The sequence below is a fragment of the Xenopus laevis genome, chromosome 2S (assembly GCF_017654675.1).
Source record: "Xenopus laevis strain J_2021 chromosome 2S, Xenopus_laevis_v10.1, whole genome shotgun sequence".
Taxonomy (NCBI): Eukaryota; Metazoa; Chordata; class Amphibia; order Anura; family Pipidae; genus Xenopus; species Xenopus laevis.
In genome coordinates this window covers 108,847,228-108,861,426 of record NC_054374.1, presented here as the reverse complement: position 1 = coordinate 108,861,426, position 14,199 = coordinate 108,847,228, and the positions used below count along the sequence as shown (strand labels likewise).

Here is a 14,199-nt window from a genome sequence, read left to right as displayed (position 1 = left end):
AGTATGTCATTATAAGCTGGTTAAAAAGGTGACTGTGGCAGAAATTAAAACGTAATTCACAATGAATGCCAACACTTTTACCTCCAATGTGAAGGTCATCAACCCTTTTACTCTCTGAGCTCAACTGGTTCCACATACTGAATCCTAAAGGCTGCTCCTGTTCAACTGACCAGTTAAAGACTGGACATATTAAATGGGAACTGGAGCAACACAGTTTGTTATAGGTTCACGAAAAAAAACTGGGTAACTGTTCAACTATCTTAGGAGAGATATATTTGTCACTGTATTAGATTAATGACCCTCTCCCAACAGTAGACTGAAGGGTAGATGTAAAGGATATGTGACCTAGCTGTTACCAATTTACAATTCCAACCCTATAGAAAAGAATGCAGTAGTGTCTGGCTGAGAATGGCAGGAACTGTACTTTGACATAATTAGTCCCCTCCCTGCTATTGGTTTTATTCAGTCAGCTGATTTGTGCAACTGTGGCAGAGGCACACCACAATAGTGTGCACCCATTCATTGTGATTACAAAGACAGAACCAAGCAGATGTTTGTTTTATTTTTGCTTTGGGGAGATGAGTAAAAGAATGGTTTGATGGAAAAAATGGACATTTTCAGTTTTGTTTGCTATGGATGTATTCGTAGCATTCATTTCCCAAGAGTAGAAACTAACAAGACAATAAAAAAAAAAATGTTATCAGATGAATACATAAAATGACTAGAAATATATAGACAGTGAAAAGGTTTCGTTTTCAGAAACCTTTCCCGAAAAAGAATTCCTGTATTAACAAGAGCAAAATCAAACAAACAAACAAAAAAGAAAACCCAGATGTTAAAACACAGTGTATAAAATGGAGTGAGAAATTTAAAGTCATCATACAGCCTTTTAGCCAATAAAAAGCTGTCCCTTTGTGTCCTAGAAATTTGGAATCAGGCCCAATTATTTCAGCTGTATCCTGAATGCCATGAGAAAATTGGTTATCAGGTACCAACACCTCGCTTCTTTCATCATTGACTGTGGTACCATTCTGCAATGGGCCAGCTGTTTATATATTTTTTATGTAAATCCATTTTTTTTCTATTCCTCATTTGTTGAATTGTCTTCCAGTATGATGCTTGCAAAACCCGGTGCTGTTGAGTTTTGTGCTGCTGAGACTGTTAGTACTGTATGTAAGAGAATCAGTACAAGAACACACAGTTTAAGTCTGCTGTTACACAGTCTGGATGCTGATGAAGCTGCGGGTGTCCTGTGATGCAACGTTGAGTCATATGGTTTTTTAGTCCCTTTGGATTGGTTATCTGCTAATAATTTCCATCTGACATCACAGCATTCTGGTTCTGCATTGGTTGGATAGTTTTCATACAGCCCTGCAAAATAAGGTGCACATGGAGTTGGTAGAACATAATTTGTTTCTAAGTTATGAAAGAAAACAAAGGCACAATTCCAGTCTATATGGCTTTAATATAATGTGGGCTTAAACATTAAAATTATCAAAATATATGTAACTAAGGAAGTCTGTTGATATTATGTCCCTGATCCATCCCCTATATGCTAAAAAGGACATAAGCTTACCTTGGTGCAGTAACCCATAACAACCAAACTTCACACATTGTATTACATACCCCCTGTGGGTTGTTTAACAGGAAATATGTTGACATGCTTAAGTTCCATTCCAGGGCTCTGTGCAACCCTTAACCAAGACTAATACAGTACACTGAATTTAATGAAAAAAAATTAGACTTTAACCATAACATGACTAAGCTGCTGAAGACTGTCCTCATTGTAATAGCAAGCGTACCATAGTGTAACACCATAAGCATGAGATAGGCCTATGCCTTCTACTACCCATGACACACTTGTTTTATTGTACTGCTTGACAGAACCTAGCCTAGGATCCCTCACATCCAATGAACCCCTTAACAAGGGGGATCCCTTTTTGGTGCCCACCCCAGCATACCTATAATAATTTGTTTTGTAAAGTAAAATAAAGAAAAATATCTAGATGTAGCATAATGAAACAACTAGCCACCAATATTACAGAACCACTCTAAGTCATGCACCCTCTATCTCCTCTTTTCAAGCTTGCTTCCCAGGAGGCCCTTTCATTTTCATGCAGTCACATGATGGAATAGTGATTAGGATTACTGCTCTGTAACACTTTGAGGGTCAAGGCATTTTAAACTGAACACTACCTGCTTACAGTTCTAATGTACCACACATCTAAAAGTAAGAAACACTATACAAAAATGACTTGTAGATTATATTGAATAACAAGACTCATAGTCTAGGTATTACTTAAAATATTAATCAAAATGTCGCTAGTGTAATATTGTAATATCTGTATGATCAGAAAAATATTCTATTAAACATACTGTATTCCTACAATCACCAGATTGAAACTACTGTATATCATTCCCTGTTTTGGCCACATGGAGGTGCTGGATTCATATAATAATCTGTTTTGGAAAGTAAAATGAAGAAACATATCTAAATGTAGTATAATGCTAGAGACATTTTGAATTTTAAAAGGAAACATTGGTACATATTATAACACACCAAATGACAGGAACAATATTGAAAAATATTAGGTGAGGATTTTAAGAGTTATAAACTGAACTGGGAGCCACTGAACAAAGCTTTTGATGAAGTTGAATGTGGCAGTGGATGTTATTTTAGGTAGCCATCGGTTGAGCCAAAATATCTGTTGGTTTTTGTATAAAAATTTTAAAAAATAACATAACTTTTAAGATAGGATAAAACAGGATAGTAACATGGTGTGAAAATGTACTTTAGAGTATGGAGTATAAGAATGTAAGAAAAATATGTTTTTTTTGGATTTATTGCAATTTTAAGATTAAAATAAATTATAGGAAGATGAAATTCTGTAGGGTCGACGGTTGCATTAGTCCTGGTATTGAAATAAAGAAAGGGTTTAGCAGTTTCTTGAGAATGAAGGAAATTATCTCGTGATACTTCAAAGAAATAAAAGAAAGTCAAAAGTGGAAAGATAGAAGTGCTAAATTGGAGAATTGCCCCCCCTTCCACAAATTTAAATAAACCTGTCATCAAATCTAGTTCCAATCTAAATAATAAAATAGTAAGCTTCTGTTTAGGGAGGGAAAATAATTAGTTGTGGTTTTTTTCTATTTTTACTAAATTTTAGTTGAGATGGTGTGTTATCCAGGGTATAGCCTAAGGAAACAAATCCAAAATTTTAAAAGTTATGATTGGAGTGGAAAATATCATCTGGCCATAGATAGTACTTTGAATTTTTTCAACATAATTATCATCGTAACTTTGCATGAGGCTAGCTAGCTAGCTAGATTTTTTATTTATCAATACATTTTCACCAAAAAATTTTGTGTGGGAAAAGACTAGATAAAATCATGAAAAAATCTGGTGTACAATTTTTATTCACATTTGACTCCTGAAAAACTCAGACTTTTTTGGATTATCACCAGTAAACCATATCATATCTTCAGATTATTGTATGAAATCCAGGGCAGACCAGGATATCTTTAAAATGTCAACAGGACATCTGCCATTGACTTCTACATGGTCTGGCTAGGTCTGAGTTGGAGTCCTTTTTATTCTGACTTTTAACATCATCAGAGTTTAATACATTTATATTTTCTCTGAAATTTTTTTTCCCTTTAAAAAGTCTGACCAGAAAAAAATCGGATTTTAATAAATAAAGTATGGAGATTCAAATTAGGAAAAAACTCTATATCCAGAAAACCCCAGTTCCTGAGGATTCTGGATAGCCAGCATGTTACATTTCAAAACTTTTCTTAGTGATATAAAACATTTTAGTCAAAACTCTACATGGCAGTCCTTTTAAACAAGGATTCACAATTTTCAGTGTGTAAAGGGCTGTAGGTAAAACCTTATTATCTGAGAAATGCTCAAGTACAGGGAAATTCAATTGTCATTTTTCTTGCATGTTGGAAGGAAGTTGTATGCCCTATCAAGGTGATAACGGCTGTAGTATTCATTAATTAACTGTTATTATTGTTAAGCACTTCTATGAAACAGCACACGCAGAAGAGGTTTGTTAATGGCTGAACTTGAATGACTTATGTCCTTCTCTCAACCTCAATAACTATGTAATTATGTAATAGCATGATCATTTTAAGAGAGAAAACAGGCAAAGTGTCAATTCCACCTCTATAATTAATCAGACACATGTAAAAACAAAACAAATGGCTTGTCACATCAAATACTAATTGCAACAGAGAAGAAACTTGAGATTAGTTACTGCAGCAGTCAGAGATCATTCTGGTTCAAATTCCTTTTTAGTCAGACCTTCAAGGGAATTGAACATGAAAATAAATGTCACTACACCACAGAGACTCTGATCCACTCTTAAAGGGGAAGTTGAATTACCTTTTTATGAAGCTGAAGAGACTATTTGCTGCAACTTACTTTGCAATTGTTTGTAGATGAATGGGGCAATGTCAAATAAGTGTCTCAAAGAGCAAAACAATTTACACAAATAAGAATTAACATTTTGCAATGTTATTCCTAAACTGTTATTACATTGCGAATTTTAAGATTTTGCATTGCCTACTTTTAAGAAGTGCTTGAAGGTGTTGTAATATTTTGGAACAAACATAATCACAGGATCACAGAATGGTCTGTTAAAACTGACCCTCATGCTAACACACGTACAGTGCATACAAGGATCTGACTCAAGAACTAAAAATGTTTTTGTGCTATTAATTTACATTTTGCCCATAAGTCACATTTCTAGTTTTTGTTAATTTATGTAGGATCCCTTATGCAGCACCCAATTACAGGAAAGTCATCTCTCATAGAGCACATTTTAAGCAAATAATTCTAATTTTGAAAAAGTATCTCTTTTTTCTCTGTAACAGTGTAAATAAAACAGTACATTTTACTTTATCCTAAACTGCATGAACTCATATTGGGGGCAACATGATTCTATTGGATTTATTTAACACAGGTGTTATTATTTATACATGTACCGATTGCTAACTAATCGTAATAGTTAACAATAAGGGGGGGGGGAGGGTATTTTTCTATAATAATAAAAATTCTACCTAATTGCCAACTGCAATTTGGCTTAATTAACTAAAAAACATTTTACGTGTAGGAAAAGTTTAGACTAAATCGTGCGTCAATTCAAACCGTGATATTTTTTAAAATTGTCTTCCGAAAAACTTTTTTCGAGCAAAAACCAGCATCAAGCAGCCCAAACCCCTCAATCATAAAAGGGGACATCTGCCATTGACTTTTACATGACTTCGAAAGTACTTGCAACTACTTATTGTAATAGTGACAATTCAGCAAGGTATTTGGTGGTGCACCTTACTAGTCATTTATTTACCTTTTGCACTGCTTATTTATTAATTTATGTATTTATTGGCTAATGAATGAAACTTTTAGTATATCGGGAATGGCTAGAGTGAGCTAGTTGCATTTTTAGGGGCAGATTAATTAAGGTTCACAATGGAAATTCGAATTCGAATTTTCAAGTTGGATTTTTGAGTTGATAATAACTGGAATTCAAATTTGAATTCAAGATTTATCATACCTGGACCCTGGGAACAATTCAGATTCGACTACTCGCCACCTAAAACCTGCCGAGTTCATGTATAAGTCAATGGGAGAGGTCCAGTGACATATTTGAAGATGTTAAAAGCCTTCCTGACATTCGGATAAAAAACTTGATTAGAGTTTAGTCAAATTAGATTCTAGTTTTCAGGTCGATAATATTTGTTTGAGTTTTAGGTATTCAAGTTTTTTCTTAAATAATATACGATTCTAATTTTGAGGTCATTTGACTTCATATGAGGTAAAAAAAAAAACTCATTGGACCTCAGGTCCCAGGAATTTCAGATAATAGGTCCTAAACCTTTGTCTTTTACTCAAAATAGTACATGTAGCTTACCTGTACATATGAAACTTGATAGGCCTCCATAGACAACATCATCATTATCTGGTAAGATAAAGGGACACCTTTTTTGTACCTCCAAACAGTATTGCTTGCATGGGATTTTGCTAATGCATTCTGACTGGGTGACTTCAAAATACACAGAACATAGCCAAGACTTATAGACAGCCTGAAAAAAAACATAACAAAGGGTAGATGTGTTAGGCAGATCCATTTTTGTTACTTTAAAGGACATGTAAAGCTTCTCCACAAAAAATAATTAGTGAAATATTTAGATAACTTCCACTCTGGTTGTAAAAAGGTTACCAGTAAGGTTGCAACATCCCCTTAATCACTTAGAAATCCTTCCCCTCCTCTAACCCACTCGGCCCCCTCTCTTGGGAATTTCCTTTGGCTGTTGGTTTATGAGCATGCTCAGTTCTTCTCAGCTCAGATTACTATACACACCCTCCAGTCTAACAGCCAATGAAGAGATAGCATTGCTGGTTCCCATAAAAACTCTAGCTCTCTGATCCTATTTTTTACCCCAAACCCCCTCTCCTGAGCTCAGCTTAACCATTACAGTTCTCAACCCCAGCAGAACTTTTTATCAAAGTATGCTGTGCCTGTGTAAACCTGCATTCTGCATTGCATGAACTTTACTGCATACATGTCCTGTTTGCAAATGTCAGTGTTACTGATGATGTGTCAGAAGGAAAATGGGCAATGGGTGAAAGCTGCTACAGATATTTGTTTTAGGTAAATGTGATGGTGCTGGCAAATGGAGGGGGTATATGCAGTACAAATGATGTGGCTTGGGTGGGGAAATATGTCCAACTTATATACATGGTAGAATTTACATGTCCTTTAATGCAATAAATAAAGCATGTGCAAGTATCTGTAAAACGCCTGAGAACCAAAAACAGATAAAAAGCATCTATAAACATGGGAAAAAAGGGTCTTGATTCATTAGAATTTTGTAAAAGATAGCTAATTATTATGCTCAGAAATAAGTAATATAACTAGCAAGCTATATACTGTAAGGCTCAGATGCAGTTTTAAGACAAGCTGCAGCAGAAATATAGGGATTGCTGTGACTTCAGGCAGAGCACTTTTTAACCAGGCCCCTATTGGAATGTTGAAAACTACCAGTTATTAATGGAATTCATGTATGTACAATTTTTTCTCCATTTCAGTCAATTCCAATAGTTGTTGCTTTGGTAAATGAGCCTTTGTATCCTCATTCCAGACACTGCTGTCATTAAATCAGAGTGGCATAAAACCCATTGCTTACTGCAGGGAAATAGGTCAATTCTTGTATTATAGGTAAATATTTTGTATTATTACATTATTGTGAGTCTATTAGGTGCCTGCAGATATAATTTGCTAAATGGGGGAGGCTTATTTATCACAATTCTAATTTGTTTTACAAAAATGTGATATTTTTTTTTTTGATTAGAGAAAACTTGAAATCTAACCAAACTCAAACATGAGTATAAAAATTCTATACATCATTTTAATGGGTATACCAACTGTCAAAAAATGTAGAAAATGCCCCAATAGATTAAAGTTCTACAGTGATTTACTAACCACTGTCCAAGCCATAGTTATAATTTCTATACATTTTGGTTTTTTCTTTTGTTTTCTTTTAATTTACTTATGTTTTTTGCTTTAATTGTTTTTTATTTTTTATTGATGATCAATTATAAATAAAGAGATTTAAAAAAAAATTTAGAAAATTTTAAACACTGCTCACATTTTGCCTGGGATAACACCAATTGACTTCTACATGAAATCGCCAGCATCTGTGATGCCACTTTCAAATGCTACTTACAAAAGGGTTTCCCATTGAATGGGCAAGTTTGCCATCAACTCCAAGCTATAATAATTAATGGAGTGCATATTCTTTTTCATTTTCACCTCAAGCCATATGATTCAGATATTATGCTCAGCATCCATAGTGTCTTCTCACTGATTCACATGGGGGAATTGGGTGAACAATCAAAAAAATAAAATAATTATGCTTTATAGAATAAGAAAACAACTGGCAATGCCAAGACCTTTCCTTAATAGTATTTCTTTGTTTATGTGCATCCAGGCATTTGCATATTATTCTTGCATGTACCTCCTATTTTCATGAGTTATATACACAAGAATACATAGAATTTACTATTAGTATTCGCCTTAAATTACACACAGGCATCAGTTAACTAACAAGATGAAACTCTGACAATGTAATTCATGTATTTGGAGACAAAAACATTGATACTAATTAATTTTATTTGCAGGAAAGTACAGTAGCTCATATTGAATCTTCCCAAATGTGCTTATGTTAATAAATTAATAGGAAACTCAATTGATGAATACTGCTCATAAGAAACAAACAAGCATCAATTTTAATTGAAAGAAAGAAGGCCTGTCATATTTGTAAATCTATAATTAGATTCCTTTGCTTTGCACATAAAAATGTTATGTAATATAACTTTATGGTTTTCATAATCAAATGACGTATTTTTTTCTTTTAGAAAACAAAATGTCCTCTGTGTTGCTGAAGTTCAGCTTGCCAGCCTGTGAGCACGTCTGGCCATTTGCATCTAATGCCTGAAGGGGACATGCTACCAACATCTGCTGCTTCATATCAAAAAGAAAAGAACCCTGAACTCCTACCTATGACCCTCCCATATGTCTGTACATCTACACACCAGGTACTGGAATGTGACATATAATATAACTGAATGAATCAAAACATGTCTGCTATAAAGAGAGTCTTGTTTCTGGCTCTTTTTTTAATTGCAAATAATGAATATTTTTGAAGCATTTTCAACCTTCTTTCTCCTACAAGGACCTAAAATGTTTCATTGCTTATCTGTCACTCTACGTCAGAGTAAATGCATTAAAAGCACCAACCATGAACTTCAAAGGCTAGATAGGCACAGTTAATTGAAGATCCAGGAGTGTACTGGTTGCAGCCAATATAGACTCTTGTCAAGGGCAACGTACCCTTGTATGAGCAAAACTTACCATTCACGAGCACTGAATACACAAGTCTGAGCAAGTGCTGAACTATGTGTGTGCATACAAAAATGTTTGTTCACAGGAGGGGGTCATACCTGCCTATGATTGAGGGATTGTATCCCAAAACGCGTAGGGCATTAGAACCTTGCAGGAGCCTGCAATAAACTTGCTACCTCCCTGAACTGAGTGCCGTCCATCCTTTTGGCTTTGAAGGGGTCATACCACAGTTCCATATGCCAGAACACTCAGGTGCATATATACTATGCTGTGTAAAAAACAGGGGATATTACAACATTTTTTTGGCGAATTTTGTTTTCATAGCATAATAAATATGCGCCTAAGAGATGCAAAATCAATCCCCTTAGTGCTCACTCAGTAAGAACTTGAGTATGGGGTATACTGGAGTATAGAGCGCATCATATCAAGCGCAAGGCAGGACATGTTTGACAAAGGGTATGCTTCTGAAATATTACACTGTTTGCAAATAAACACGCAGGGGATTTTGCCCTTTTGCAACCACAAAATGATCTGGCTCCTCAGGAAGCAAAGGTAAGAAAAGCCTTATTCACTGAAGAAGGGGGGTCTCATAATGTTAATTTATTTTCCTAGGCTGGTGCTCCTTATTGGAAAAAAATTGCACTGGACTGTGGACTTTCTAAAGAAGTGCTTACCTGACACAATCTTACCTGACTCTTCCAGGCATTCCTCTCTGACTTTGAATTATACAATAATACAAAAAGAAGCACCAGCCCAGGAAGAAATTTAGCATACAGAAACCCCTCCCCCACTGAATTTTTCTATGTCCTTTAAAGGAAAAGTATAACCCTGAACAGTGTAGGTCTCTATAAATATATATCACATAATGCAGCTCATATGAAAAAAACACTGCTTCATGTAAATAAACCATACTTTTTTTTAGTAGTATATGCCATTGGGTAATCCTAAATAGACAATTGCGAATTTAAGAACTAAGGACTACCTCCTGGGATCCTTTGATTCATGGTGCACACAAACAAACCAAACAAACTATACTTGTTAGGTCACATGAGCCAATTAACAGACAAAGTTCTGTCTTTTGCTTCCACACTTCTTCTTGTCACTGGTCGAGTGATCTCTGAGGCAGCACAAAGACCATCACAAAATTTGGGGCTCAAGGCAAATGATGTAAAAGGGCAATATTTACTTAAAGGAGATCTCAAAACAACATTATCCACAAATCTAAGCCTTAATATAGTCAGAAACATATTCCCCCAGCTCAGCTTCCTGTTGCTTATTTTGCCTATGAAATGGCAAAGTCGTGTTACTAAACTCAGTACCTGTTCCAATCCTGCTCAGCTTCCCATTCTCCCTGAACATAGATTTCCCAAAACACTGCACAGCAAAACGTGCCCTGAATTTTTTTCTTTCTTTCTGCATTTGCATATTGAGCTCATATGTGCTGAAATGCAGAGGAGCCATGGGAGGAAGTGACATGAGCTCTTTTAAAATGGCGCCTGCAATCTCCCAAAGAAAGAGGCAACTTACAAAGTACATAACTTGATTAAAGAGGAGACTAGAGTTGAGCTAATATAACAGAGCAGGAGGCACAAATCTGGTAAAACTTTTAATGCCATTACTGTTTCGAACCTTTCCTTCTCCTTTACATAAATATTCCAGGTAAAATTCTTTAATATGCCACTTAATAAGATGTAAACAATCTGTTGGATTAGCTATTCATTTTGGGGGTATAGTTTTCCTTGAAGCAAAGCCAGTTTTGATTTCATTCAATGGAGGGTAAAGTTAACAGAACAAAAAAGAAACAGAAAATACCAGTTTACTTAGAAAAATCTGTAAAATACAGATTTCATTCATATAGAACATTTACATGCAGACACATCATTTCTAACACATACGTTCATAATAATTGTATAGGCTGTTATTAGGAGACCATATTTACAGGTGTCATTTTCTACTGTGTGCTTATAGCGTTCTGTTTTGAAGATTATATTAGGTGAAGGGCACAGAACAGAAAAAAATACTAATTTTAAATATCTTCAAGGGTAGCTATATTTAGGGGCAGATGTATTAAGGGTCGAATATCGAGGGTTAATTAACCCTCGATATTCGACTGGGGAATGAAAATCCTTCGACTTCAAATATCGAAGTCGAAGTATTCTGCGCAAATACTTCGATCGAACAATTGAAGGAATAATCGTTCGATCGAACGATTAAATCCTTCGAATCGAACGATTCAAAGGATTTTAATCCAACGATCGAAGGATTATCCTTCGACCAAAAAAAGTTAGCCAAGCCTATGGGGACCTTCCTCATAGGCTAACATTGACTTCGGTAGCTTTTAGGTGGCGAACTAGGGGGTCAAAGTTTTTCCTTAAAGAGACAGTACTTTGACTATCGAATGGTCAAATAGTCGAACGATTTTTAGTTCGAATCGTTCGATTCGAAGTAGTAGTCGAAGGTCGAAGTAGCCCATTCGATGGTCGAAGTAGCCAAAAAAACACTTCAAAATTCGAAGTATTTTTTCTTCTATTCCTTCACTCGAACTTAATGAATGGGCCCCTTAATGTCCACTTTTGCATTTAGGGCTGAATGTACAGTATAACTATTTAAGCCTTGCTTTGTTTTTCTAGTTTCTATACAGCATACTAGCTTAATCTACAACTATGAACATCCTTTAGAATTATATCATGTACTGTAGTCTGTAACTTCTAGAATTCAATATGTGTATGGTCTATGAACTCAGAAGGTATCATCAGGGGTCATTTGCTACTTGCACTTTCTTACCTGCAGGGCAGGGTGCAAAGTACAAAAAATATAAAACCCAATCTGGATTTTATCTGATGCAGAGCATTGCCAGACTCTAGATACATGTGCATTCTAATGAGCTCTTTTGAAACTTTCAATCGTCTTGCACTTGTGTCTGGGGGTCTAAGTACATGACCCCAACCACCCATAATCTTGCAGACTGGGATGGGGTCATTTAAACGTCAAGAAGAATGGAATGTCCCAGGCACTAAGGCATTCAGCTTGTACTGAAAGATAAAACATTGCAGAGTAGTTATTTTTCCCCTAGTAAACTAAATTCTGCCAGAATAAGCTATTTAAAATCTGCAAAAAGATGATAATATTCAGATGTCACTCAATTCTCATAAGCTCTAGTTTTTCGTAAAGTGTGCCAAATAAAAAGATAAAAATCAGAACATTTAGTAACATAACTGAAATAAAAGGGACTGATAAAAAGGGACCATTTGCAGAAATAAATCATAAGATGGTAGTACACTGCAGTAGAAAATTCATAATTTCATATAAAAAAATTAAATCAAGTGTAAATGAAGGCAAGCTGGGAATCAGTATTTCAAATTAAAGTTTGCACAAATACATACACTAAACATTAATCTGGATTGCAGGAAACTACGGATGTCAGAGACATAAATAGCAAATTGCTTTTTAAGTCTGTACCAACAGTTTATAACATTATTTATGAAAAAAAAAGTTACATTTAAAGAAACACTATACCCCCGAACAATGCAGGTCTCTATAAAAATGTATTGCATAAAACAGCTCATATGTAAAACCCTACTTTATGCAATTAAACCATTTTCATAATAATATACCTTTTTAGTAGTATGTACAATTAGGTAATCATAAATAGAAAATTACCATTTTAAAAAATATGGGCAGCCCTCAGGGATCCTATGATTCACAGTGCACACAAACAAACCAAACAAACGATACATGTTAGGTCCCGTAAGAATGGCCTAATTTTATACTATAATAAAAGTTATTTGAAGGTAAGCCACACCTTTGATAACACATTTGAGTTCAGTAAATTTTAGAGATTTTAGAGATTTTACAAATTAAAAACAATTCTAGAAATATACAATTTTGAAAAATAGGCCTCCCTGTGTTTTAGGGGCATTGCTTGTCTTCCACTTAGCAAAAGAGTCCATTGACTGTTCTTTTCCGTATAGCCTTCCTATTAGTGGCAAAACTTTAGGATAAGAACGCAAAGTTGCAGAGGGTATTGGAGGAAAAGCAGTTGTGTAAGGGTCCAAACCCTGCCAGATGTATACTTAAAGAAGGTGCTGGAAGTATATATATTTTTATATTGAGGTATCCCCTGCTTTTTTTGTTTATGTACCAAAATTTCCTAACATCCAGTAGCCAGTACCTAAAATTACACTTGTATTCTACACTACAATACTTCATACTAGTGGTTCAACATAACTCATTTAAATATTACAAATCACCACTTAAAAATATAGACTACACAAAATGTATAATGTCAGCAGATTTTTTTTCCCCAGTGCTCAAAAATGCACTGTATCTTGAGTCACAGTAAACAGAGACTAATACTTGTATATTTTGTAATAATCCACCAGGGATAAAAACTACAAATTGTTCCATAGAGCCATGTACAATGTTATTATTATAAGACTTCATTGCCGTTTACATTTGTGTGGCAGAAGGGGATTACAATAAGAATGCAGCGTCTTAAGGCAGTGATATTTTTTTTATGAAGAAGCTGATTATACAAGACCAAAGGTTGCACATATCCCCATCTGTTAAAAATATATTACTGCAATAACATTCTGATTTGGAATGCATATCCATATGTAGGAAGTTCGCTTATACCTACAGGCTGAAATGGGGTATTTGGGGGAAAAAATGGAAAAATAGCATTTTTTTTCTAGTGATACAACTACAGTGTATATGTGCCTAAGGGAATGTTTCTGACTATCAAGGAAAATGCTCCACTTGAAAATACTGGCTGTAAATTATACATCTAGCTAGTAACAGAGGTCAAGAATACTGTGTTGTTTTTTTTTTACAAATGCTTATTCCTTTAAATGTGTAAAGAAAATATATACATAGACTTTTGCCATAAGGTTTACCTATGCTGGCATCAGTACATATTTACTGTAACTAGAAAAATTACAGGCATTAAGATGTGTGAAATGAAAATTATGGTGCCAATTTTGTTCAAGGTGGAAGATAAATAAGATTACATATTGTTGATTCTTTATTAGTAGCTTTTATTTTCTACGGAATAATGTACACTGACAAGAGCAGCATCAATCCCTGTGGGAGAAAATGCCTTTTCCTCTTTTCCCAGAGACACAGTAATGACATACAAATCTTAATTAAAAAGACCACAGCTTTAATTACAATTCAGTACTGATACAGTCATACATTAAATTAACATATAATGCACAATTTTAAACTTAAATTCCCATTCATTGAATGCTTGCCTAAAATAAACCCACCATACACCTGACATGCCAGC

At 34.9% G+C, this 14,199-nt stretch overlaps 1 protein-coding gene across 1 annotated transcript in view; it reads right to left on the bottom strand.

Moving 5' to 3' along the window:
* Window positions 1-542: 542 nt before the first annotated feature.
* LOC108709742 (transmembrane protein FAM155A-like) overlaps window positions 543-14,199 on the bottom strand; it is a 243,543-nt gene continuing 229,886 nt past the window's right edge. Inside the window, exons 2-3 of the mRNA XM_041584257.1 lie at window positions 5,919-6,090; window positions 543-1,371 (exon numbers count right to left, since the gene is read on the bottom strand). Coding sequence (XP_041440191.1) covers window positions 1,082-1,371; window positions 5,919-6,090 — 462 coding nt within the window. The 3' untranslated portion in view covers window positions 543-1,081. The remainder of the gene's footprint in view (window positions 1,372-5,918; window positions 6,091-14,199) is intronic.